At 40.8% G+C, this 25747-nt stretch overlaps 5 protein-coding genes across 5 annotated transcripts; all 5 read left to right on the top strand.

Moving 5' to 3' along the window:
* The first annotated feature begins 235 nt into the window (after positions 1 to 235).
* Positions 236 to 1415, top strand: LOC137132952 (trace amine-associated receptor 13c-like). The gene is made up of 2 exons (XM_067515987.1): positions 236 to 408; positions 605 to 1415. Exons 1-2 carry the CDS (start codon positions 236 to 238, stop codon positions 1413 to 1415), a joined length of 984 nt encoding a protein of 327 aa, XP_067372088.1.
* Positions 1416 to 4404: 2989 nt separating this feature from the next.
* Positions 4405 to 5546, top strand: LOC137132951 (trace amine-associated receptor 4-like). Its single transcript, XM_067515986.1, has 2 exons — positions 4405 to 4577; positions 4730 to 5546. The coding sequence occupies exons 1-2, from the start codon at positions 4405 to 4407 to the stop codon at positions 5544 to 5546; spliced, it is 990 nt and encodes a 329-aa protein (XP_067372087.1).
* A 1526-nt stretch (positions 5547 to 7072) lies between these two features.
* On the top strand, positions 7073 to 13118 carry LOC137133446 (trace amine-associated receptor 13c-like). Its single transcript, XM_067517106.1, has 2 exons — positions 7073 to 7245; positions 12178 to 13118. Exons 1-2 carry the CDS (start codon positions 7073 to 7075, stop codon positions 12998 to 13000), a joined length of 996 nt encoding a protein of 331 aa, XP_067373207.1. The 3' UTR covers positions 13001 to 13118.
* Positions 13119 to 18521: 5403 nt separating this feature from the next.
* LOC137132389 (trace amine-associated receptor 13c-like) lies at positions 18522 to 19707 on the top strand. The gene is made up of 2 exons (XM_067514715.1): positions 18522 to 18694; positions 18894 to 19707. The coding sequence occupies exons 1-2, from the start codon at positions 18522 to 18524 to the stop codon at positions 19705 to 19707; spliced, it is 987 nt and encodes a 328-aa protein (XP_067370816.1).
* A 1670-nt stretch (positions 19708 to 21377) lies between these two features.
* On the top strand, positions 21378 to 22569 carry LOC137133439 (trace amine-associated receptor 4-like). The gene is made up of 2 exons (XM_067517098.1): positions 21378 to 21553; positions 21747 to 22569. Exons 1-2 carry the CDS (start codon positions 21378 to 21380, stop codon positions 22567 to 22569), a joined length of 999 nt encoding a protein of 332 aa, XP_067373199.1.
* The last annotated feature ends 3178 nt before the right edge of the window (positions 22570 to 25747 follow it).

Below are 25747 nucleotides of genomic sequence, written 5' to 3'. Positions count from 1 at the left end.
TAGCATTTCAGGGGTCTAGTTTGACATAAATGGTGCTATAATCATTGCACACTCCCACTATCCAGTCAGATGTCATTTCCAATCCCGGGGAAAAATGGTGACCATGAATCTTTCCTGCTATTGAGGAGGATGAGTTCAGTCTCAATGGAGAGGAGGGCGCTGGGCAGAGCGGATAGACATAAATGAGCTGTATGACAGAAAGCTGCCAGATCTCAGCAGCTTCTCCTCTCTGGTGATGGAGGCCTTTGGGGAACCTGAACTCTGCTTCCCACAGCTCCTCAACGCCTCCTGCGTGAAACCAAAGCGTTCTCCCTTTGAGGCAGTGCTGACTTACATTCTGGTTTCCTCCATCTCTCTGCTTACAGCTTTTCTCAACCTGCTGGTCATCGTCTCCATCTCCCACTTCAAGTATCTAATAATTTTATTAACTTGTCGTTAGTAATACAAAGTTTGTAATGAAAAAATGCTGACATTTGAATATTAAACAGTAAAATCATCCTTTTTTTTAAAAACACAAAATCATATTTCAGCTTAATTTCTGTCTGTTTTTATCTGAATGATAATTTACCTTATAAAAATGATATTTTGCATACTTCCTCTCCAGGCAGCTCCACACATCGACCAACCTCCTCCTCCTTTCTCTGGCTGTCTCAGATTTTTTATTGGCTCCTCTTTTGCCGTTTCAAATAATGCTCTTAAATGGCTGCTGGTTCCTGGGTGACCTCATGTGTACTCTGTATCACTATGTAGTATACATTATTACTTTAGCCTCTGTAGGAACTATGGTTCTTTTATCTGTTGACTGCTATGTGGCTGTTTGTTATCCTCTCCATTACTCAGCTAAAATCACACGTCGCAGAGTTAAGATCTGTGTTTGTCTGTGTTGGATTTGTTCTGTGATCTTTCAAAGTTTGATTCTAATGAAAAACCTTCAACAACCGGGCAGATATAATTCATGCATCGGTGAGTGTGTTATTGTCATTAACTTCATTGCTGGACTTGCAGATGTGACTTTTTCCTTCATAATTCCCATCACTGCCATCATAGTCCTGTACATGAGAGTGTTTGTGGTGGCTGTGTCTCAGGCTCGAGCCATGAGGTCTCACATTGCAGCTGTCTCACAGCGTTCAACAAAAGTAACGGCTAAAAATTCTGAATGGAAAGCAGCCAGGACTCTAGGTGTGGTTGTTTTCGCATTTCTGATGTGTTTCTGCCCATATTATTGTGTGAGTCTAACAGGCAAAGATAACATGAACGCATCATCTGCTGCCTTTATAATAATTTTGTCCTATTCCAATGCCTGTTTAAATCCTATGATCTATGCCCTTTTTTATCCTTGGTTACGAAAATCAGTTAAGCTTATTCTTACTTTTAAGATACTACAGCCTGATTCCTGTGAGGCCAACTTACTTTAGAGAAGCACTGTAGATGTGGAAATGCTAGAAACAATAATAAAAAACCTAAATATTGTAGAAGAAATGTAGCAAAAAAAACTGTAATGGGCTTTTATTACAATCAATGAAAAGCAAGGTATTTAAGAAAAAATCTACCTGAATCTAAGAAAAATGATGAGCAAAAATAAATATTCAAATAAAACAAAAACAACAACAAAAAACAAACAAATAGAAAAACAAAGACAAAAAAAGTCTGTTTTATAAAATCAGCTCTGTTTAAGCACATGTTCAGAAACACTGACTTACAATAGAAATTTAGCAACATGTTCTCACCATAAGCTGTTGTTCTGTCTTTAAACCTTACAATAATTTTTAACCGATGTATAAATAAGATGCCACTTCAACCTTAACATATCTGCATTGCATTAGTATAAAAGTCAGATAGACTGGAGGTTGTAGTAAGAGTCCATGACTCTACTGTCATGCACTGGCCAAAGTGCATATTTAGGTGGAAGTTTTCAAACAGGCCCTGCTGTACTGTTTGTGAGACTTTTTGTTCTGCAGGATGATTCATATTATACTGTGTCTATATTGTGTAGCCCAGTGCATAGTAGTAAAAATGTGAAAAAATACTTTTTGTTTCAGATAAGTGTTGTTATCTGGAAAAAAATAAAATCAGTCTTGTTCGTCTGCTGGGCAGATCATTGTTATAGTTTGTAAGTGGTTAAATCTAGTTCAAACTTAAACTGGAATAACTTATTGAGGAAAATGTTAGATAGAATTTCTTAAAAAGAGAATATTTTTCCAATGCAAAACTGTTTATGTGAGCTAGCAGGTCATATTCATTTGAAAACATTATGAAAACTAAAGTCCTGAGCCAGATGAATCCAAGCATTTAAATTACTTGTTCAGATTTCTAGTTAAAATGATTCCTCTCAGATCACCTCATTGTACCGTGTTAAAACACAAAATCTATAAAAACAGAAATGATATCATCAGCCATTTTGTGTCTGTTTCAGAAATATTTTACAGGTAAATAAACTTTAATGTGGAGGTGATTGAGAACATGTCTGCTCCCACAGTAAAATAGAAAAGTTATATGAGTGCAGACCATTTATCATCCACGGATAATACAGAAAGTATAATTAACATAGGAATAATGAAATATTAAAGAAAAGAGCACATTCTCCTAATAGAGAGCTGGATTGTTTTTCAATGTAAACTGACTTATTCAGTGAGCACTGGGAGCTGTATAATCAAATAACAATAATTCAAAGATCAGGACATTTTTACATCCTTACCATGATTAAAATCAGGATAAGACAAAACAAGTACACACTGATAAAGAGGTAATACAGACAGATGGTGCTGATGACTTGACACAGACCAGAAGCTGAGTGAAGGTGAATACAATTTTATTTTCCAACCCCGATTCAAAAATATTTGGGACAATGTGTAAAACATACAGAGCTTCCCCAGAGGTGAGAGAGTGTTGATTGGTGCAGATTTCAATGGACATGTGGGTGAAGGGAACAGAGGTGATGAAAATGTGATGGGCAGGTTTGGTCTTCAGGACCTCAGGTGTGTAAAATGACTCTGGTGGTGCCAAACTGTCTGAACACTCTGTGTTGACTCTCCAGTGTTATCGTCATTGTGTTTTTACCTGACCTTGTGAAGAGAGAGATGCTTCAGGGAGAATATATGTTTATATTCTGGTGGCCTGGGCCACCAGGCCATCTCATGTAAAAGGGGGGGCTGAGCCCAGATCGGAAAGATGCAGGGTTAGATGGAGGCACCTGATTCACTGTGGTGACACCTGAAATGGAACAGCCCAAAGGAAAAGAAGAATATTATAGTGACCAAAGTTCATTCTTGCGGTTATGTTATCACAATATTTGTAATATGTCCTGAAAAAGTACTAATTTTGTTTTGTTATATAGAGACAACTCTTATTTATTTATCTGTCCATTTAAATGTATACATTTCGGAAATATTCTAGGACATAGTTGTGTGTTTGTGTTTAATATTGGTGACCCAGTAAATAACTGGGTCACCAATAAAGGGGATTTTGGTAAAATAAAAACAAAACCTAATTGCACAGTTTAAACTGACATTGTATAAATCAACTATAAAGGAATCCATTTATGAACTCAGAGCTATCCTATGCTTGTCCTATGAGTAAAAGTGCTACACCATGACTGTTGGAACCTTTCGGTTGGGTCATTGTGTGGTGAGAAAGGGAACTATTCACAAGGCTGATGGCCTGGTGGATAAAAGTCGGTCAGTGTAGTTGTTCTGGATTTCACACTTCTGTATCTCCCACCTGAAGGCAGAAGTGTGAAGTGGCTGTGATGCGAGTGCATCCATTCAGAGCAAGAACAACCATTTCGTTTAAAAATCGATTTCCATGCGTGACCAGCGACAAGGTCAAGTTAACGTCCGAATTCCAGTGCATGTTTGAAAAGGTTTACGTGAGCAAGTCGTCTCTAACAGCTGTACCTGCCCAGCAGTGAATCACATCAGAGAGAAGGCCAGAGGATCACTTTGCCAGTGAGTGATGGTGACTGATTTCTATATTCCTCATGCTGTTCAAACCGAACCAGTGAGCTTCTTATCAGTACGGATATTTATTTTACTGAGATTTTAAAGTCAAAATGTTGCTAATAGTATTAACACTTGAAAAAATATCCTTTTACACTTATGTCTAAACAGATTTTGCAGTCATGTGATTAATCATAATTCTCCATTGACAGCCATATAATCAGTGTACTCCTCAGTATGCATGATCGAAAAGATCCCTGTTATCTAGTGAAATGTAATTTTCAATCACATGAAAAAATTCAGTGGTCACCACGAGTCATTCCTGCCATAGAGGAGGATGAGCTCAGATACTACGTCAGTCTCAATGGAGAGGAGGGGGCTGGGTAGGGAGGATAGACACAAATAAGATGTATGACACAAGCCTTTAGTCAGAAAGCTTCCAGAGCTCAGCAGCTTCTCCTCTCTGGTGATGGAGACCTTTGGGGAAACAGAACTCTGCTTCCCACAGCTACTCAATGCTTCCTGTGTGAAAGCCCAGCGTCCTCACTTTGAGACCCTGCTGACCTACATTCTGGTACTCGCTCTCTCTCTGCTCACTGCCTTTCTTAACCTGCTGGTCATCATCTCCATCTCCCACTTCAAGTATCCAATATTTCATATTATCTATCTATATACAGATATATATTCATATACTGATTAATCGCATTTATTAATTTTGTATTTCAGTCTTTGTATTTATCTGAATACTAATTTAAAAGTAACCATAAATATATGTTGCTGATCTCTCTCTCCAGGCAGCTCCACACTCCCACCAACTTCCTCCTTCTCTCTTTGGCTGTCTCAGATTTCTTCATTGGATTCCTCTTGTTCGGTCAAATTCTAGTCATTGACGGCTGCTGGTTACTAGGCGACCACATGTGTACTATGTATCAGTACCTAGACTACATTATTACCTCTACATCAGTAGGAAATATGGTTCTCATATCTGTTGATCGCTATGTGGCTATTTGTGACCCTTTGCATTACTCCATCAAAGTCACACAAGTAAGAGTTAAGATCTGTGTTTCTCTGTGTTGGATTTGTTCTGTGATCTTTCAAAGTCTGATTCTTAAGGACGTCCTGAAACAACCAGGCCGGTATAATTCATGCATTGGTGAGTGTATCATTGTCAATAACTACATTGCTGGACTTGTAGAGGTTATTTTTTCCTTCATTGTTCCCATCACGGTCATCATAGTCCTGTATATGAGAGTGTTTGTGGTGGCTGTGTCTCAGGCTCGAGCCATGAGGTCTCACATTGCTGCTGTCTCACTCCAGCGTCCAACCAAAGTAACAGCTAAAAAATCGGAACTGAAAGCAGCCAGGACTCTCGGTGTTGTTGTTGTTGTGTTTCTAATGTGTCTGTGCCCATTTTACTGTGTGGCCCTAACAGGCCGAGACAACCTGATGAATGCTTCATCTGTTGCCTTTCTAACAATTTTGTATTACTTTAATGCCTGTTTAAACCCTATGATTTACACCCTCTTTTACCCCTGGTTTAGAAAATCCATTAAACTCATTCTTGCTCTTAAGATACTGCAACCGGACTCCTGTGCGGCTAACTTGCTTTAGAGATGCACTGTTAAAGTACTTGCAGTCTTTAAAGTTGCTGCAGATGTGACCGAGCCAGTTCAAAGCAGATGCTCTGTGTAAGTGTGCCTGCTACATAAACCATATAGTGCTAAGCATTATAAATATTATTTTTGTTTTCAAATAGGATGTTTGCTAATGGATCAAAATCACCTAACTGCACTCACTATAACACCAAGTGTGAGACCTGTGGATCACAAAATGGATTACAAATAGCAGTCGGTGTCAATTAATTACATGTCAGCAGCAGTGAATGACATGATCAGTCATTTTGTGTTATTTGTGTGATCACACATTAGTATTTAAGCAAGTTTTGTCTGGTAAAACAGATTTAGACTGTGGCTCAGGAGGTAGGGAAGTTGTCCACTTATCCTGGGTTTGGATGTTACATTCCCACCTCCTCCATTCTACATGACAAAATGTCCTTAGGCAAGACACCGAACCTTAAGTTGCTCCCAGTGGTGCTAAGGGTATCGATGAAGTAGAACAGAGTTACATAAGTGTGGACCATTTATCATCTATGAATATTAAAGGCAATGCAGTTAAAGGTACTAAAATATTAAAGGAAATCAGCGTATTATCTTAATACAGATCTACTAACCTGCAAGTCTTAAGTTTTCACCTCAAGTTGTGTAATGAAGAAGGAAGTAATTACAGCATCGTAAAGCAACGTCAACATTTAAGCACAGTTCTTGTTTTCGCTTTAGGATTAAAACCAAGATAAGACCAAATTCGGTTTGATGTAAACATACTAATAAAGACGTAATCCAGACACATGGTGTTGATTTATTTTAAAATAGTAGTCAAAGTTAACATTGACATTTAAAAAAAAAAAAAAGATCAATCAACTAGGTTGGTAAATGTGTTTGAGCAGGCTGGGACTGTAGTAGACTGTGTAGCAACAGTAGTTGCTAGTTTTTAGTTTGCTACACAGCAGTAAAGTACTGTGAATCAGGTGGACCAAGGAGGACAATGACCCTAAACACTGAAGTAGATCTACTACAGAATGGCTTCAGAGACACGACACCCAAGATTTGGAGTGGGCCAGTCAGAGCCCAGACCTCAACCCAAAAGAGATGCTCTGGAATGGAAATTCGCACTAGGCAACCAAAGAATTTGTTTAAGCTGAAACAGTTCCAAAATGTCTCGTGGACACCAGGCAGGCCTAAGCCACAGCTAGAGGAAGTGCTGCTTCAGAATATGCTGTCAAAGGTGGTTCGACCAGTTATCAACAAATTAGTCATAGAGGATGTTTGTGACTTCATCTGTTGTCAACTTTGGCCACAGACTTGTTGGACGTGGTCATAAGGTGACGTAAACACAGACAACAGTCATCACCATCACTAAAGAAGATGCGCACGAAGGGTGTAAACTTTAGTCTCTAAAGAGAAGACAACAACCAACTAATGTGAGGGGGAAGGAGGGGTGAGGTTAGAGACAAATCAGATGTATGATAGAAAGCTTTAGTCAAAAAGCTGCCAGAGCTCAGCAGCTTCTCCTCTCTGGTGATGGAGACCTTTGAGGAAACTGAACTCTGCTTCCCACAGCTCCTCAACGCCTCCTGTATGAAGACAAAGCGTCCTCACTTTGAGGCCATGCTGACTTACATTCTCGTGTTTTCTCTCTCTCTGCTCACAGCGTTTCTCAACATGCTGGTCATCATCTCCATCTCCCACTTCAAGTATCTAAATATTTCATATTCACATCAACTGGTAGCTAAGAAGCATTAAGAGGAATACTTTGATTTTGTATTGCAGTTGTTGTCAGTTTTATCTGAATAATAATAATCATTTAGAGTATAAACTTTGATACAAATGTATGTCCTGATTTTTCTCTCCAGGCAGCTCCACACATCCACCAATATTCTCCTTCTCTCTCTGGCTGTTTCAGATTTCTTCATTGGATTCCTCTTGTTTTGTCAGTTTATGCTCATGGATGGCTGCTGGTTACTAGGTGACCACATGTGTACTATGTATCAGTACCTAGACTACATTATTACCTCTACATCAGTAGGAAATATGGTTCTCATTTCTGCTGATCGCTATATGGCTATTTGTGACCCTTTGCATTATTCCATCAAAGTCACACAAAAAAGGGCTAAGATCTGTGTTTCTCTGTGTTGGATTTGTTCTGTGATCTTTCAAAGTCTGATTGTGCAGGATAACTTGCTGCAGCCAGGCAGGTATAACTCCTGTGTTGGAGAGTGTCTTATTTTCATTAACTACACTGCTGGAGTATCAGATGTTATTTTTTCCTTCATCGTTCCCATCACTGCCATCATAGTCCTGTTTATGAGAGTGTTTGTGGTATCGTATCGTGTACCGTCATCCAGTCCAGTGATTTAGTGCTTAGTACAGATAAAGTCATTATAGTGGGTGACTTTAACATTCATGTAGATGCGGGGCGGCTATAGCTCAGTTGGTAAAGGCAGTTGCTTACGGACCACAGGGTGAGTGGTTTGATCCCCGGCCCTGGCTATATGTCGAAGTGTCCCTGGGCAAGACACTGAACCCCTAACAGCCCATTCCCCTTCCCAGCGATGCAGTGCCGGTCCAAGCCCGGTAGAAATTGGGGAGGGTTGTGTCAGGAAGGGCATCTGCTGTAAAAACTGTGCCAAATCAACATGTGGACAATGATCCGCTGTGGCGACCTTGAACTCATGGGATAAGCTGAAAGGAGAGTAGTAGTAGTAGTAGATGCTGACAGTAACTGTCTCAGCACTGTTTAATTTATTACTAAATTTAATTGTTTTTTTTCCCAAAATGTAAATAAACCCACTCACTGTTTTAGTCACAGCTTAGACCTTGTCCTTACATATGGAATTGAAGCGGATAATTTAACAATATTTCGTCACAACTCTCTTCTGCCTGACCATTTTCTAATAACATTTCAATTTACAATAACAGACTATACAGCAGTGAGGGAAACATTCCACTATAGCAGATGCTTTTTCAGTGAAGATGCTCTGAACAAATGTCAAAAATTATTCTTTCATCTTTTGCTTCAACAAGTGTCAATACAATTGAAAGTACCCACATTAATGCTACTCCTGCAAAAGTTGATTATCTTGTTGATAATTCTGCAGCCTCACTGTGTACAATACTCAATAGTTACAGATAGAACAGTGCTGGAATCATCGATAAGGCCCCACTCCCTCTTAGACTGCTTTTTACCCATAGATCTCTCTGAGCTAACTTCAATTATTACCTCATCTAAACCAACAACCTTTTCTGCTAGACCCTATTCCAACTAAGCTGCTCAAGGAAGCTTTACCCTTAATAGATATGTTCATATTAGATATCATCAATCTATCTTTAGAAACAGGCTATGTACCACAGGCCTATAAAGTAGCTGTAATTAAACCACTACTTCCAAAACTCTGTCTTGACCCAGATGTTTTTGTTTTACAGAGACTGGAACATGAAATTGGGATTAAAGGAACTGCATTAGGTTGATTTAAATCTTATCTGATAGATTTCAATGTGTTCATGTTAATGATGAATCCTCCATGCACACAAAGGTTAGCTATGGAGTTCCACAAGGCTCTGTGTTAGGACCAATACACTTACTTTTTATATGTCTCCTTTAGGCAACATTATTAGAAAACACTCTATAAATTTCCACTGCTATTCTGATGATACCCAGCTATATTTATCTATGGAACCAGATGAAAATAATCAGTTAATCAAGCTTCATGCCTACAAGACATAAAGGCCTGGATGTCCCACCATTTGTTACTTCTAAACTCAGACAAAACTGAACTCATAGTATTTGGGCCCAAAAATCTCAGAAATATGATGTCCAACCATATTGTTACTCTACATGGCATAAGTCTGGACTCCAGTATTACTGCAAGGAACCTTGGAGTTATTTTTGACCAGGATTTGTCCTTTACCTCACATATAAAACAAATCTCTAGAACAGCCTTCTTCCACCTACGGAACATTGCCCAAATTAGGAGCATCCTGTCTCAAAGTGATGCTGAAAAACTGGTCCATGCATTTGTTACTTCTAGGTTGGACTACTGTAATTCCCTACTTTCAGGATGCCCCAGTAACTCCCCCAGTAATTCCTCATGCCATATTCAAGGCACACTACTTGGCTACCACCATTTCACAGCTAGCTGGACACCAAGCACTTTATCTGAAACTCAGAACTGTTTGTAGCCAGGGTCAGGGAGTTAAACCTTTGATGCCCTCTTCACCAGCATCCCTACCACTGATGCCTTGACAGTCATTAGAGAAGATCAGAAGGGTCAGAAGGGACCCTGCATACCATGAGCACCTATTGTTGCCAAACTGTACATTGAGTAAGGGGAGAAGAAGGCACTCAACTCATTTTCAGTAATGGCTTTGACCCAGTGGTTCAGATATGTGAATTTCCTCTTGGGTTGAATAAAGTATGTGTCTGTCTGTATATGAAACCCGGATGAAGATTAAGATGCAGGAACTACAGGCTTTCACAGACCACATAAATACAGTGGACACTAACATAAAGTTCATCAGTGAAAATGCCAAAGACCACAGGCTGGTCTTCCTGGGCTGTACAGTTAGTGTAGAGTCCTTTGGCAACAAGAAGTAGAAATCTACAAGAACCTCAAACACACTGACCAGTACCTATGGTTTGGTTTCCACCACTCACTGACATAAAGTAGGAGTCATAAGGACATGGCCCTTGAGCACACAGCAAATAATATCCCAGCTTCCAGGGAAGCAAAAAAGAAAGAAGACAGACATCTGAAGACAGCTCTCAAGACTTGTGGTTATCCAAAGGGGCTCTTTTAAAAGATGATGAAAGATGACGGACAGGGCACAGGGACTCAGTCTAAGAAAAAACCTGTTAATTCCTTACAAGGCTGGATTGTTCGAGAAGCTGAAAAGGATTTTCGGTAAACACATACCTGTTCACTTCAAGCCCATTAACACACTGAGACAGAGACTTGCCCCCCTAAAAACTGAACACCAAAACACAAGAAGAGCAATAAAATGTGTGCAGTCCAATGCATTGAAGAGTCTACATTGGAGAAACCAAGCCTCCACACAAGAGGATGGTCCAACAAAGGAGAAACAAGAGCAGCTTCCCTACACCTGAAAGACAAAGGACACTCAATGTGTACATTTTGGACAGAGAAGATAAATTTTATGGAGGGACTAGTGTGTAAAGCCATACGTTGACTTGGAGAATCCTTGACTCCATTTACATGCACTTAAGTAACCAAGGTAATTGGAGAAAACGGCTTTCTTGGGTAATCGGGGAACAGCGTTTACAAGAAACCTTGTTACTGGAAAACGCGTAAACATCCTGCTGGAATTAAGAGTAATCTGATTTCTTTTCTTCCACATCCAGCTTATTTTACCTCGGGCATCATCACTGTCACCGCATTCCTGCTGCCATTAGAGAACTGCAAGCATATCACAGTAAAAAAGTGACATTTTGAGTGCCTACCTCTGCAGCTCTGTGTCAGTAGGATCTATGTCTCTCATATCTTCGACCATTTGATATCCACTGCATTACGCCATCAAAGTCACACAAAAAAGGGCTGAGTTTATCTTTGTTGTATTTGTTCTATAATCTTTCAAGTGTCCCTGGGAAAGACACTGAACCCCCCACAGCCCATGCACATGCCCATTCCCATCCCCAGCCGTGCAGTGCTGGTCCCAAGCCCGGTAGAAATTGGTGAGGGTTGCTTCAGTAAGTGCATAGGGTGTAAAAACTGTGACAAATCAACATGCAAACAAACGACCCTGAACTCACGGCATAAGCCGAAAGGACAAAAAAAATGTAATAATATTTCCATCATCTTTCCCATCCAGGTTAAATGTGAACAACCAGCTCAAGTGTGTGTGCAAATTAATGGTCATTGACTCTCCCATGTTGTCCGTAGCCCTTGGCTCTTGACAATAAGATTGTTACAAGATTCCAGTTTTCCAATCAAATGGAAAAAATCAATGGTGGCCATGATTGAAAGGTGTCAAAATTCACATCAAAGCTTTTAATTTAAACAAAAAATTTGTTAAGATTAAGCTCTCTCTGCCAATTTAATATTCCATGTCGTGTACTTTAAGTAGGATTTCTTTGTGGATATAATGTGAGTGCAAAGTTTACTCAACCGTACAGGGATTCCCACTGGTATAGTACATCAGTCTCCATGGAGACAAGGGGGCTGGTAGGAAGGATAAATGAGCTGTATGACAATAAGATTTAGTCCAAAAGCTGCCGGAGCTCAGCATCTTCTCCTCTGGTGATGGAGACCTTTGGGGAACCTGAACTCTGCTTCCCACAGCTCCTCAACGCCTCCTGCTTGAAACCAAAGCGTTCTCCCTTTGAGGCCATGCTGACTTACATTCTGGTTTTCTCCATCTCTCTGCTCACAGCGTTTCTCAACATGCTGGTCATCATCTCCATCTCCCACTTCAAGTATCTAAATATTTCATGAATTAATCAAACTAGTGATAGTAACTGTCATAAAAAAATGTAACCATCCGATATGATTGGGGTTAAAAACAATATTTTTCCTACAGAGTTTCTTTCGGTCTTTGTTCTGTCTGCTTATATCTGAATCCTAATTAATATTCTAAAAGCTGATCAACACGTTGCTGATCTTCCTCTCCAGGCAGCTCCACACGTCTACCAACCGTCTCCTCCTCTCTCTGGCGGTCTCAGATTTCTGCGAGGGCCTTGTCTTGCTCTTTCAAATTGTGCTCATAGATGGCTGCTGGTTTTTGGGTGACCTTATGTGTTCTCTGTATCAGTATATAGCAGCTGTTGTTACTTCCGTCTCTGTGGGAACTATGATACTCATATCTGTTGAACGCTATGTGGCCATTTGTTATCCTTTACATTACTCCACTGAAGTCACACAACAGAGAGTTAGGATCTGTGCTTGTTTGTGCTGGATTTGTTCTGTGATCTTTCAGACTCTGATTCTACAGGATAACCTCAGACAACCAGGCAGGTATAACTACTGTGTCGGAGACTGTGTTATTGTCACTAACTACATTGCTGGACTTGCAGATGTTATTTTTTCCTTCCTTTTTCCCATCACTGTTATTGTGGTTCTGTATATGAGAGTGTTTGTGGTGGCTGTGTCTCAGGCTCGAGCCATGAGGTCTCACATTGCTGCTGTCTCACTCCAGCGTTCAACACAACTAACGGCTAAAAAGTCGGAACTGAAAGCAGCCAGGACTCTCGGTGTTCTCGTTGCTGTGTTTCTAATATGTCTCTGTCCATATTACTGTGTGGCTCTTTCAAGCCAAGATAACTCGATGGACGCTTCATCTGCTTCATATGCCTTTGTAGTGTGTTTGTACTGTTTTAACTCCTGCCTCAATCCTTTGATCTATGCGCTTTTTTACCCCTGGTTTAGAAAATCAGTTAAGCTCATTGTTACACTTCAGATACTGCAGCCTGACTCCTGTGACGCCAACATACTGTAGAGAGACTTTGTTAATTACTGGGTTATTGTTTTTTTTGTTTTAGGCATAGGTGAGGTAGGTGGAAGCCTCAGCTGCCTTTAGGTGGATGGGCATTAAAGAGAAGGAGTAAACAGTTTGATTTTACTTTCTGTCACTGACTATGTTAACTCGTTTGTACAAATCGTGAATTATTTGTACATTTGTAAGTTATTGACCCCTCAAAAAGTATTGGAATGACAAGGCTGTACACTGAACATTTGAGCATTTGTTAAAAAATAAATAAAATATAACTCTGTTTGTTATGTTCCTATAATTTGTAGCTGATTTCTGCCAAAATTACCTAATTACTCTCCAAGAGTAAAATTTATTTGTTAAATATTAGAGAATTTACAAATTTACATACAATTTTGTCATAATTGGAAGGAAAAATAATAAAGTTATTTTAGAACACGCTTGTTATTTTGGAGTTTTTAAGAAAAATGGCCCAGTAGTTTACAAATAGACAGCTCTGACTTTATGTATAGGAAAAAATGTCTTAATTATGATTTGTTATGACTTTGATCTACTAATCATTATCTAATAAACTATTATGTTTTATTGCTATATGTAAGTATTGACTTGATCTTCTTTATGCTGTATACTTGGTGAATTCCACGCTTACCTGTAGTTCTCAACTGCACTGAAAATTCCTTAAAGTCTTTCACCAAATGATTTACAAATTAAACATCTCATGCTAAAACAATTTCATGAGTATAATGTGAATATTTCTGCCTAGTGTCTACTGACTGAACGTATAAAATAATGCGAGTGCAATGTAATGGATTTTTCAACTAATATAAACCTAATTTCCTAATTAAAGTACCTAATTGTTTAATGCACGCATTGACAAACAAATCGGCCCCTCTGCACCCGTTCGTTTCCGGTAATCACCAAGAGAATGCATAATTTTTCTTTATGCAGTCTCCATGGTCCTCGGTTATTCCTGGTTAAATAGACACAACTCCCCCCACAGCCCCTATGACTGCGCCCATAGATCTTCAGCCTGGAGTACCCACTGGCCAACCTCTCTCGCCCTGAGAAGAAAGCCAGACAAAGACACACCTGTTGATAAAGTCCAGCAGATTGCTGGAGTATTTGTCAGGCTGAAGGGCATTACCAGGTATTCAAACTGGCCAAGAGGGGTGTTTAGGGCAGTCTTTCACTCATCTCCCTTACGGATCCGGACCAGGTGGTAAGCATTGCGGAAATCTAGTTTGGTGTAGATTGATGCCCCTTTTAGAGACTCGAGCGCAGAATTTAATAGAGGGAGAGGGTATTTGTTTTAGATAGTGATATTATTAAGTCCACGTTAATCAATGCATGGGCGGAGGGTCTTATCCTCCTTGCTGACGAAGAAAAAGCCAGCAGCGATACCCCTATGTATTTTTCCATCTAGGTGATATATTACTATATATTACTATTCTCTAAGAATCTCCATGAACACCAACACATGTCCGGTAGGTGTTACAAAGGTTATTGGAAAACAAACTTTTTGCCAAAGCAGAGAAGTGCGAGTTCTGTGTAGATAGTGTCTTTCCTAGGGTTTCTCATTGGAGAGGGGAAAGTGAGATCTGACCCCGAGAAGACACGCGCTGTCAAAGAATGGCCAAGACCAGTGACAAGAAAACAACTGCAATGTTTCCTGGGCTTCGCCAACTTAAGGACTGGTAAACGCCTCCACTCACAACAAGTTGTCCGCTTCAACTTTTCCATCACCTGGTCAAGGTGTCCGGGTCAAGAAACATTAAGACTGATGCTTTGTCCCACGTCCACGCCCCAGAGATGTCCTCCTATGACCCCGAACCCATTCTCGCCCCGTCGTGTGTGGTGGGAGCCCTCACGTGGTAAATTGAGAGGACAGTGTGCACAGCCCAGCAGCAGGAGCCTGACCCCGGTTCTCCAGTGGAGAACTTGGCGCCTGCTACGCCCAGTTTTCCTCTCCAGCTCCTCGTCCCCACAGCTTCTTGTCTCCCGGCTTACACCCGCCCACCTCCAGCAACTTACCGCTCCATAGCTCCCTACTGCATCGGGTCTCAAGGTTCTCCAGCCAGACCGTCCCTCCACGGACGTCGCCCCTTGCCTTCACTCTTCCTACCTGTCCAGCAACTCACAATAAAACCTTCCTTACCTTCCCTGTGCTTGGTTCTGTCTCTCTCTCTGGGTGCGCTTCTATTGAATACACTCTGGAAATGTGACAGCCAGGTGCGTGAGAAGAAGATGCAGAGGACAGGGTTAGATGGACGCACATGATTCGGTGTGGCGACCCCTGAAAGGGAACAGCCGAAAGGAATAGAAGACAGAAGAAGATACCATTAATATGATTGAAAACTTTTAGGTAAGAAATTAAACAACATAACTTTCCACAGACACTGAAATTGAATAAAAGAAGTCAAGTCTGCCTGCTCAAAAGATTGAGTGCTTGACAAAAGTGCATTAGCTTGGTCGAATTTGACCGTAGATTTGGGGGAGATTTGAGGAAGTTTTCACTATCAAGAGAAAAGCGGCCCATTGAAGTGAATGTGAAGGAGGGGTGAGTAGGTAGGACAGAGATAAATCAGAAGTGTGATAGAAAGCTTTGGTAAGAAACTGACTGAGCTCAGCAGCTTCACCTCTGTTGTGATGGAGACCTTTGGGGAAACTGAGCTCTGCTTTCCACAGCTCCTCAACGCCTCCTGTATGAAGCCGAAGCGTCCTCACTTTGAAGCCACGCTGACTTACTTCCTCCTGATTTCAATTTCTTCTTTCACAATGTTTCTGAATCTGCTGGTCATCATCTCTATCTCCCACTTCAAGTATCCAGTCTTATTTATAACATATGGAGTTGGTAGATTAAGAAATTGAGGGGAAAATTGTATTTGTATTTTATTGTTTGACTTGCTTTTTATTTTAATTTGACATTATAAGTAATGATCAACGTGTTGCTGATCTTTCTCTGCAGGCAGCTCCACACTCCCACCAACCTCCTCCTCCTCTGCCTGGCTGTCTCAGATTTCCTCGTGGGCTTCCTCTTGTTTTTTCAAATTATGCTGATAGATGGCTGCTGGTTACTGGGTGATCACATGTGAACTTTGTATCAGTATCTAAACTACATTATTACTTCTAACTCAGTCGGCACCATGGTGCTCATTTCTGTTGACCGTTATGTTGCTATTTGTTATCCTCTGCATTACCCAACCAAAGTCACACAAAAAAGAGTTAAGATCTGTGTTTCTTTGTGTTGGATTTATTCTGTAGTCTTTCAAAGTCTTATCCTGCAGGATGTCCTGAAACAACCAGGCCGGTATAATTCCTGTTTTGGAGAATGTGTCATTGTCATTAACTACATTGCTGAATTTGTAGATTTTATTTTTTCCTTCATAGTTCCCATCACTGTCATCATAGTTCTGTATATGAGAGTGTTTGTGGTGGCTGTGTCTCAGGCTCGAGCCATGAGGTCTCACATTGCCGCTGTCTCACTCCAGCGTTTAACGAAAGTGTTACCAAAGAAATCTGAACTGAAAGCAGCCAGGACTCTCGGTGTTGTTGTACTTGTGTTTCTAATATTTCTCTGCCCATATTACTGCGTGACTCCCACAGGCCAAGATAACATGGTGAACGCTTCATCTGCTTTATATACGTTTTTAATATGTTTGTACACTTTAAATTCCTGCCTAAACCCTATGATATATGCACTCTTTTACCCCTGGTTTAGAAAATCATTTAAACTCATTGTTACACTTAAGATACTGCAGCCTGACTCCTGTGATGCCAACATGCTGTAGACAGACACTGCATATATACAGTATTTGGTGATGGTAACTGCAGGGTGTTTTGAGGCACAGTTGACATAAGTGGTCACATAGGATGGTTGCTGCTCATTTGTTGACAATGCAGTTCAATCCTACACACACCTGTGTAAGATTTAGTTAATTATCAAAATGTGATTAACACCCAGACATGACATTAGTGAGGTAGCTCTTAGTATGAATCAGGAAGTAAATGTTATACGTTCAGTGAAAAACACCCCCCTCTCTCTCTCTCTCTCTCTCTAATATCTAAAAGAGAACACTGCCCAAATTCACCTTCTTTTTCAAGAGTAGGAGCAGTAAATTATATTATAATGTGATTGTTTGGCAACTGTTTCGATGACATTTTGGAGGTAAACACATTACAGCCTCTAACCCAGGTTAATGTCACTGAGGAGGTAAAGATTCCGACTGGCAACATCTATAATAATAATTGTTGTATAACATTGTATTATATAATCAAATGTACACTATATTCTCTTTTTTCAGATCGGTTATGTCGTTGTCATGTCAAACCTTTTTTATTCTGCACTGTAAGTTGTATAGTGAAAGTTTTTTTTTTTTTTGGATCATAAAGTGCAGTCAGATGAATTGTAAGCACAAAGCACATATCAATGATGATCTGATAATGGGGTAACAAGGTTATGTTCTGTAGGGACTAGTGTTCATACCAACACAAACTAATACAGAGACGCTGCTGAAAGGACGCAACCAACAGAAAGAGACTGAAGCCGAAACATAGCCAGAACATATTTGAGACAAAACCTTTTCACCAATTGGCTGCGGCTACTATGGGTGTGAAAAAAATGGCAATACAATTAAGTATTGCAGTATTATGTAATTTGATACCGTATCAATCAGAGTTAAAGCAGGTTGTCCACCAATTGCAAGGTTCAACAGTTGTGCTCCCTTAGTTCACCATGAGCTACTTGGGGTGCAATGTCTTGCCCAAGGACCCTTTGACATGCAGTCAGGGGGAACCAGGTGTCCAACCACTGAGAACAGAAGGTCTGGGGATGACTGCCATTATCACATCACTCTTGCAAACCATGGTTTATACCTTTCTAGTTAAAAAGAGGTCTGCTGAATTAAATTATACTGACACTTTTATTACCATGGGCTCTTTTTGTGGACTGATTTGCTAATCTGAACAGCCAGTCAGAGTGGTCTCTGTCACCGACAGGACGGATCCCGATTCCACAACGCCGTCTAACTGGTGCCAGTGGTCAGCTTGTTGTGTCGCAGCCATTACAATGACCTAACGTCATATTCTAGGTATGAACGACGGAATTGTGGTTACCTTGACACAAAGTGAAAGTTGAGTGGCAAACTAAACATTTCCAAGCAGCAACTAAGCTAAATATATTGAACCCCTTGTGCTTGTTAGTGTGCGTTGCCTGGGGCGAAAGCCTCAAAAAGACTAAATGCAAAATGATTATCTCACGTCGAGGACACATGCCAAGATCCAGACAGAAATCAATAACTACAGAAATTGTTTCTTTTTATTTAAAAAGAAAAAAAGGGAGGAAGCGTAGCTTCCTTTGGATTCTTGGGAAAACACCATTGGTCATTGCTACCACCTAATGAGATGGCACAGAACTTCAGTCACCATGAGGAGAAAGACAGCAGCAGAGGGGAGGGGGCACGAGGGCTTGGTATGGAGGATAGAGATAAATTTACAACAAAAACGGCCGGAGCTCAGCAGTATCTCTCTGGTGATGGAGATCTTGGGGGAAACTGAACTCTGCTTTCCATTACTCCTCAATGCTTCCTGTATGAAACCAAAACATTCCCACTTCGAGGCCATGCTGACGTATATAATGCTTCTCTCCCTCTCTCTGCTTACAGCCTTTCTCAACCTGATGGTCATTATCTCCATCTCGCACTTCAGGTATCCAAATATTACAATGAACTAATGAAACTGATTTTACAAAAGAAACATCGAATACAATGTGATAAAGAAATGATAATGTTATGTCAACGTAATTATGCAATTCTTGTTGTTAGTCTTTGCCTGTTTTTATCTGAATGATAATTCAATCATTATTATTATAAATAATGACAAATACATGACTAATCTTTCTCTCCAGGCAGCTCCACACTCCCACCAACCTCCTCCTTCTCTCTCTGGCTGTTTCAGATTTTTTCATCAGCTTCCTCATACTCTTTCAAATTATGCTCATAGATGGCTGCTGGTTTCTGGGGGACGTCATGTGCATTCTATACCAGTATCTAGCCTATGTTATTACCGCTGTCTCAGTAGAAACCATGGTTCTCATATCCGTTGACCGTTATGTGGCTATTTGTGATCCTCTACGTTACTCCACTAAAATCACACAGAAAACAGTTAAGATATGTGTGTGTCTGTGTTGGATTTGTTCTGTGATCTCCCCAGGTCTAAATCTAAAAGAGGTTCTGATACAACCAGGCAGGTATAATTCCTGCTTTGGAGAATGTGTCCTTGTCCTTAATTTCATCAGTGGAGTTATAGAAATAGTTGTTTTCTTCTTTGTTCCCATAACCATTATTGTAGTTCTGTACATCAGAGTATTTGTGGTGGCTGTGTCTCAGGCTCGAGCCATGAGGTCTCACATTGCAGCTGTCTCACTCCATTCAACACAAGTAACAGCTCAAAGATCTGAACTGAAAGCAGCCAGGACTCTTGGTGTTGTTGTTGTCATGTTCCTAATGTGTCTCTGTCCATATTATTGTGTGGCTCTAACAAACCAAGACAACCTGATGAGTGCTACGTCAACTGCCTTTGCAATATGTTTGTACTATTTCAACTCTTGTATAAACCCTGTGATTTATGCCCTTTTTTACCCCTGGTTTAGAAAATCTATGAAACTCATCATTACGCTTAAGATACTGCAGCCTGACTCCTGTGAGACCAACATGATGTAGAGAGAAACTGCAAATGTTAATGCTTATGATTTTGCAGGGACATTTGGTCCGTCACTCATTGTGCCACCAACTGTGACAAATAATTGGAAGTTAATTGCAAATGGCCGTTTTAAATTTAACAGTATGTGCGTCCCTTATATTGTTCAAGTGAAAATAAGACAACGTGGGCTCACAAGCTGCACTGGTTACCTGATACTGACAGAAATCTACAGGCAGACTGGACTGCAGTTCTCTCCGGGGGTTGAACTCTCACTCTAATGTTAATCTGTCTAAGTCACATTTTGCTAACCAGCTTCCTTAGGAGTCACTGAAATATTACAACGTGATGCACACAAGGATATTTCATAAACATGTCCGAGGATATGAATGGAAGTAAGCTGTTGGGGTTTCCTGTGTTGCCTGATTGATCACTGTATCAGCTCTGTCGTCTATCCTCTAATCAATAAAGTACACTTATTAAATATGGATACACAGCTGTTTAACTGTGCTTTTAACTTAAACAATTTCAGTTGGTACATGCAAAAGCAATAGCTTATATACAGTGTACAAATGCGGGATGTGGGATGTGGGATGCGGGATGCCATCATACATACACAACGATCTCGGCAGAGAACAGTGGGGAGAGCAGGGTAAGGACAAGGGAACAGGTGAAACAAATCTGGACAAAACGAGGAAGGTAAAGAAACCAAACAGACTCTCAGGAAGAGGCACAGGAAGAGCAACAAAATAAAAGCCAAAAACAGGAAATAAAGCTAGACAACTAAACACAGGGACAGGACTGTGACACCATCCTGAGTTTAAGGTACAGATAAATATTTGATTAACTAGCTGATTAGCATCTGTCACGCTGCTTTCAGCTTAGGGTGCTGTGCACACACAACATCAAGGTCAGCAACTATGAAAGTCATGTCCACACATTGTACAATAACACAAGAAAGTCATCATTTTGACAGTCCTGCACCTTGGTGCATGTTTTGTGTGCCACCACATATCTCCTCTGGTTTACATCTCCACCATGTTATCCACTGGGACTTCTTGTTTACAGTGTTTTGTGTCTTCGGTCACTTGCATAAAGGCGCAGGGCGATGGGATTTATGATGGACCAATGTTTAAACACTGTGTGCAGGTGGCGCATATAGGAGTTGTAGTGTCATGATGTCACATTGGGAATAATTTCAGATGGCATTTTAGACTATTAGTTTAATTTAACTAGCCAAAGGGTGTTAATGTTAAGCCCCTGATATAAGAATCTGGGTAGGAGGCAGCAGGGTGAGATACCTGCAAGCTCTGCTTTTCTGCAGTTTTCATCGGTACCATGTGTCCACACCTATCTCATTAAGAGTTTCAACAATTAAATATGTCCTTTTACTGTAAATCCTGAGTAGATAAAACCTGTGCAACAAATTTGTGAATAATCACAAACGACTGGACAGATGTGATTTGTAGTGAATAAATCTGTTGGTCCACATTAACATGACCACAGACATCCCTGCTATTGATCTAGAAAAGTACAAAATGCATACTATACTACTTTAATGTCCATGGAGAGAAAAACAGCAGCAGAGGTGTGGTGGGAAGAGGAGGGAGTTGAGAGGATAGAGATAATTCACATGCATGATATAAAGCTTTGGTCAAAAAAGCTGCCAGAGCTCAGCATCTTCTCCTCTCTGATGATGGAGACCTCTGGGGAAACTGAACTCTGCTTCCCTCAGCTCCTCAATGCATCTTGTCTGAAGCCACAGCGTCCTCACTTTGAAGCCATGCTGACTTACATTCTGCTGTTTTCAATTTCGCTGCTCACAGCTTTTCTCAACCTGCTGGTCATCATCTCCATCTCCCACTTCAAGTATCTAATTATTTCATATAGAATTTGTGAAACTGATACATAATAAAACAAGTCAAGCAACTGATTTAAGAGACAAATAGTATTTTTCTTACAAAATGTTTTTGTATTTTAGTCTTTTTTCTCTGTCTTCTTATTTAAATTATATTTTATTCCACAAATAACGGTAAATATATTTCTTGATGTTTCTCTGCAGGCAGCTCCACACTTCCACCAACTTCCTCCTTCTCTCTCTGGCTGTCTCAGATTTTTTTGTGGCCCCTCTCTTGCTCTTTGAAATCATGCTCATAGATGGCTGCTGGTTATTTGGTGACCTTATGTGTTCTTTATATCAGTATGTAACAGCTGTTGTCACTTCTGCCTCAGTAGGAACCATGATACTCATATCTGTTGACCGTTATGTGGCCATTTGTTATCCCTTCCATTACGTTACTGAAGTCACACACAAGCGAGTTCAAGTCTGTGTTTGTCTCTGTTGGATTTGTTCTTTTATTTTTCAGTGTCTAATTCTGCAGGATAACATGCAACAGCCGGGCAGGTATAACTCCTGTGTTGGTGAGTGTGTCATTGTCACCAGCTATGTTGCTGGAATTGCAGATGTTATTTTTTCCTTCATAATTCCCATCACTGTTATTGTAGTTCTGTATATGAGAGTGTTTGTGGTGGCTGTGTCTCAGGCTCGAGCCATGAGGTCTCACATTGCCGTTGTCTCACTCCAGTGTTCAATGAAAGTAACAGCTCAAAAATCGGAACTGAAAGCAGCCAGGACTCTCGGTGTCGTTGTAGTTGTGTTTCTAATATGTCTCTGTCCATATTACTGTGTGGCTCTTTCAAGCCAAGATAACTTGATGAACGCTTCATCTGCTTCGTATGCCTTTGTAGTGTGTTTGTACTGTTCTAACTCCTGTCTTAATCCTATCATCTATGCCTGTTTTTACCCCTGGTTTAGAAAATCTATTAGACTCATTGTTACACTTAAGATACTGGAGCCTGACTCCTGTGAGACCAACATACTGTAGAGAGACACTGCACATATTTTTGCTCATGGTGATTGCAGGAATATTGTAGTCATAGTCGAGCTAGGTGGACGCCCCCACAGGGGTGTCGTAGCAATAGTTTGATACTTTAGGTTTGTCCAATGCAGCAGTTTAAATACATTAACAATATAAGGAAGCACTTAGTCTGACAGTGAGAAAAGACTTCAGGCCTACAATTGGTGCAGCCACTGCCCATTAGCTGCTGCTTATTTCGTGACCCTGTGGTTCATTTGCTCACAAATCAGCATAAGAATCACATGTTAGTAATGTATCTGAATGTTAAGATGAGAACCACAGCAGGACAAATGCAAACAGCTTGTGGAGGACCATAAAGGAAATAAGTATTGGGTTTTTCTTCACTGTATTACTGTCAGGGCTCCTAGGCTGTGTGCATCATAAAATAAAATTCATTCATTCACTATGGATACTATGTGCACACGTGTAGCCACAACTGAAATCCAATTGTAGTAAGTTAGTGGGTTAACAAAAAGAAAACAATAATATACATCCTGAAACTGATGTCCTAAGTCAAGGAAATGTAGGCACTTGTGGGATTTGTTTTGGACAGCAGCAGCAGAAACCTGTAGTAAGTGCCAATAACCTGCTGAGTGACAAAAACAAAACAAACAAAAAAAAAAACAGTAAAGTTTCCAGGTAATTATGCAATACCAGTAAATTTCACAACAGATTCACACTCACATTATTCATTAGAGTGACTGAAAAACACTAATAATTGATACAGTGAGGTTAATAACATCTGGGATCACATGTGAAATCTGTTATGTTTTTGTGTAAACTTGTGAATAAATAGAAAGTATCAACACTTAGAGATGGAGGAGTGGAAAACTTCTTTGTGACAATAACCAAACTGGCATAAAAACATTAATATGCATAAACAGTGTGTGTACATTAGATGTGGTAAATTACCATTCGGCTAAAAACATCTAATCACTGAATCTGGTCGTTGTATGCAAATAAATAATTAACAAACTACTCATTTAATGCTGTGATGTCTACATCAAATTGAATAAACTGTTTACTGTCGTTGGACTCAGTTTGGGACTGAAATTGGACCGAAATTTTGTTCACAGGGTTTGTTTGGAAGTTGAATCTAATTGTCATTAGAGTGATATTCCTGAAAAGGTTGTCCACGTCATTTTGGAGCTTCATCAGAAGTCAAAATAAACGCAGCAGGATCAGCTTAGGGTTCAATGTCTTGCCCAAGGACACTTCAATCTGTGGACTGAAAGAGATGGGGATAAAATGGCTGACTGATGTTTAGTGGATGTCCTGTTCTACCTCCTGAGTCACACCAACCCTTTGTCTCCACTCCCATGAGCTGTACGGACCCAGCAAGGTGAGATCCCTGCGTCCACCCCCCTAGAGTTCACACTGCGTGGGGGCGATGAGCTGCTTCTGCTCCCTCCACTGATATTACTGATTATCTAAAATGCACTTTTAACTTTCATATAATCTGATTTTTACTGCTTGATAATTCATTGTGTCCTGACGACATATGTGCATTGACCTGCCTACACCTGGCTGCTGCACCAACCACTAGCATATTTTCATTTGGCATCTGCACCTACAGACACAATGGAGAAAGCTAGTGTGGATATTGGTATCCCCTATCACTGCCATATCCTGTAACATCATAGCTCCAGTAATCGGCAGCAGAACTTCTACAACTTCAACTACACGCAACTTCTCCACCGGCATTCTTGCCTCACCTCAGCATCCGTTATCTTCCTCTTTGTCATAGGTACATCTACAGAGGCATGTACCCCAGACCTTCCTTGTGATCATCTTACAGGCATCCACCGCGAAAGCAGGACAGATGCACAGCTGACCACAGTGCGAAGTTTGTTCCACCAGCATCGTCTCCTTCGGGCTGCTCAACATCCGCTTGCTTACCAACAAGGGTCATCTTGTTTTAGATCTTGTTGGGGATTATGGACTTTTTTTTCTCTGTTTGACTGTGACAATCCAAATGCTACCGCAAGAGGACACAAGCCAGTGTCTTCTTGTGCCGGTCTGTAAAGGGCATCCGAGGTAAAACACCTGCCAAATTAAACATGCGAATCATGACTTTCACACCGAAATTACTTTCGCACCAGATCGGTCGTGGCCCGGGTTAACAACGACCACCACCGGTGCTGTTGACCTACAGTGTACTGATTGAAATTGGACTACTGTTGGTCGAAGAAAGAGAGAAGGAAGGTGTGTTCGTAGGAAGAGAGAGAAGAGGAAAGCTAAGAATGTTGGACTGACAGTAGGGACTTTGAATGTTGGGACTATGACAGGGAAGGTTAGAGAGTTGATTGACATGATGCAGAGAAGGAAGGTGGATACACTGTGTGTCCAGGAGGCCAGGTGAAAAGGTAGAAGCTTAGGAGCAAGGTTCCAGTTGTTTTACCATGGGTCAGATAAGAAGAGAAATCCACCATCCTTGTATGCTAGGTTGGACACCAAATAGGGAGAGGTGGATTTGTACAGGTTGGCCAGACAAAGAGATAGAGATGGGATAGATGTGCAGCAGGTTAGTGTGATTAAAGATAAGGATGGAAATGTATTGACAGGTGCCAGGAATGTGATGGGAAGATGGAAGGAGAACTTTGAAGAGTCTATGAATGAGGAAAATGAAAGGGAACGAAGAGTAGAAGAGGTGACTGGTGTGGAGCAGGAAGTAGCAAAGATTAGTAAGAGTGAAGTGAGGAGGGCGTTGAAGAGGATGAAGAGTGGAAAGGCAGTTGGTCCTGATGACATACCTGTGGAGGTATGGAAGTGTCTAGGAGAGGTGGCAGTAGAGTTTCTGACTAGTTTGTTTAACAAGATCTTGGAGAGTGAGAGGATGCTGAGGACGGGAGCAGAAGTATACTGGTGCCCATTTTTAAGAAGTAAATCGCGATTTACCTGACCCGTGTCACTACCTGGGCAGGTCGATGCCGCCACACCAGCTCCTGCCACCGGTGGTCCTGTAGGGTTCGCCCAGGTACATGCTGTGACTTCGGTTAAGCTTTCGGAACAGATCGACGCACCCTGTGCAGATCCTTCTCCTGTCTGTCCTTTTCCTGTCCCGACGGCGACATTGGCTGCCACTCATCCAGTTTCTGTTCGTCCAATTCCTGTTCGTGCAGTTCCTGTTCATCCAGTTCCTGCT

The sequence above is a fragment of the Channa argus genome, chromosome 9 (genome assembly GCF_033026475.1).
Source record: "Channa argus isolate prfri chromosome 9, Channa argus male v1.0, whole genome shotgun sequence".
NCBI classification, from domain to species: domain Eukaryota; kingdom Metazoa; phylum Chordata; class Actinopteri; order Anabantiformes; family Channidae; genus Channa; species Channa argus.
Note: the sequence above shows the minus strand (reverse complement) of the source record. Positions and strands in the feature narration are given on the sequence as shown.

Bases quoted from the DNA above. Each gene is read 5' to 3' on its own strand.
- LOC137132952 (XM_067515987.1), top strand. From the start codon at position 236: ATGGAGGCCTTTGGGGAACCTGAACTCTGCTTCCCACAGCTCCTCAAC. The intron at 409-604 runs GTATCTAATAAT...CTTCCTCTCCAG, and splicing joins GTCTCCATCTCCCACTTCAA to GCAGCTCCACACATCGACCA.
- LOC137132951 (XM_067515986.1), top strand. From the start codon at position 4,405: ATGGAGACCTTTGGGGAAACAGAACTCTGCTTCCCACAGCTACTCAAT. The intron at 4,578-4,729 runs GTATCCAATATT...CTCTCTCTCCAG, and splicing joins ATCTCCATCTCCCACTTCAA to GCAGCTCCACACTCCCACCA.
- LOC137133446 (XM_067517106.1), top strand. From the start codon at position 7,073: ATGGAGACCTTTGAGGAAACTGAACTCTGCTTCCCACAGCTCCTCAAC. The intron at 7,246-12,177 runs GTATCTAAATAT...CTTCCTCTCCAG, and splicing joins ATCTCCATCTCCCACTTCAA to GCAGCTCCACACGTCTACCA.
- LOC137132389 (XM_067514715.1), top strand. From the start codon at position 18,522: ATGGAGATCTTGGGGGAAACTGAACTCTGCTTTCCATTACTCCTCAAT. The intron at 18,695-18,893 runs GTATCCAAATAT...CTTTCTCTCCAG, and splicing joins ATCTCCATCTCGCACTTCAG to GCAGCTCCACACTCCCACCA.
- LOC137133439 (XM_067517098.1), top strand. From the start codon at position 21,378: ATGATGGAGACCTCTGGGGAAACTGAACTCTGCTTCCCTCAGCTCCTC. The intron at 21,554-21,746 runs GTATCTAATTAT...GTTTCTCTGCAG, and splicing joins ATCTCCATCTCCCACTTCAA to GCAGCTCCACACTTCCACCA.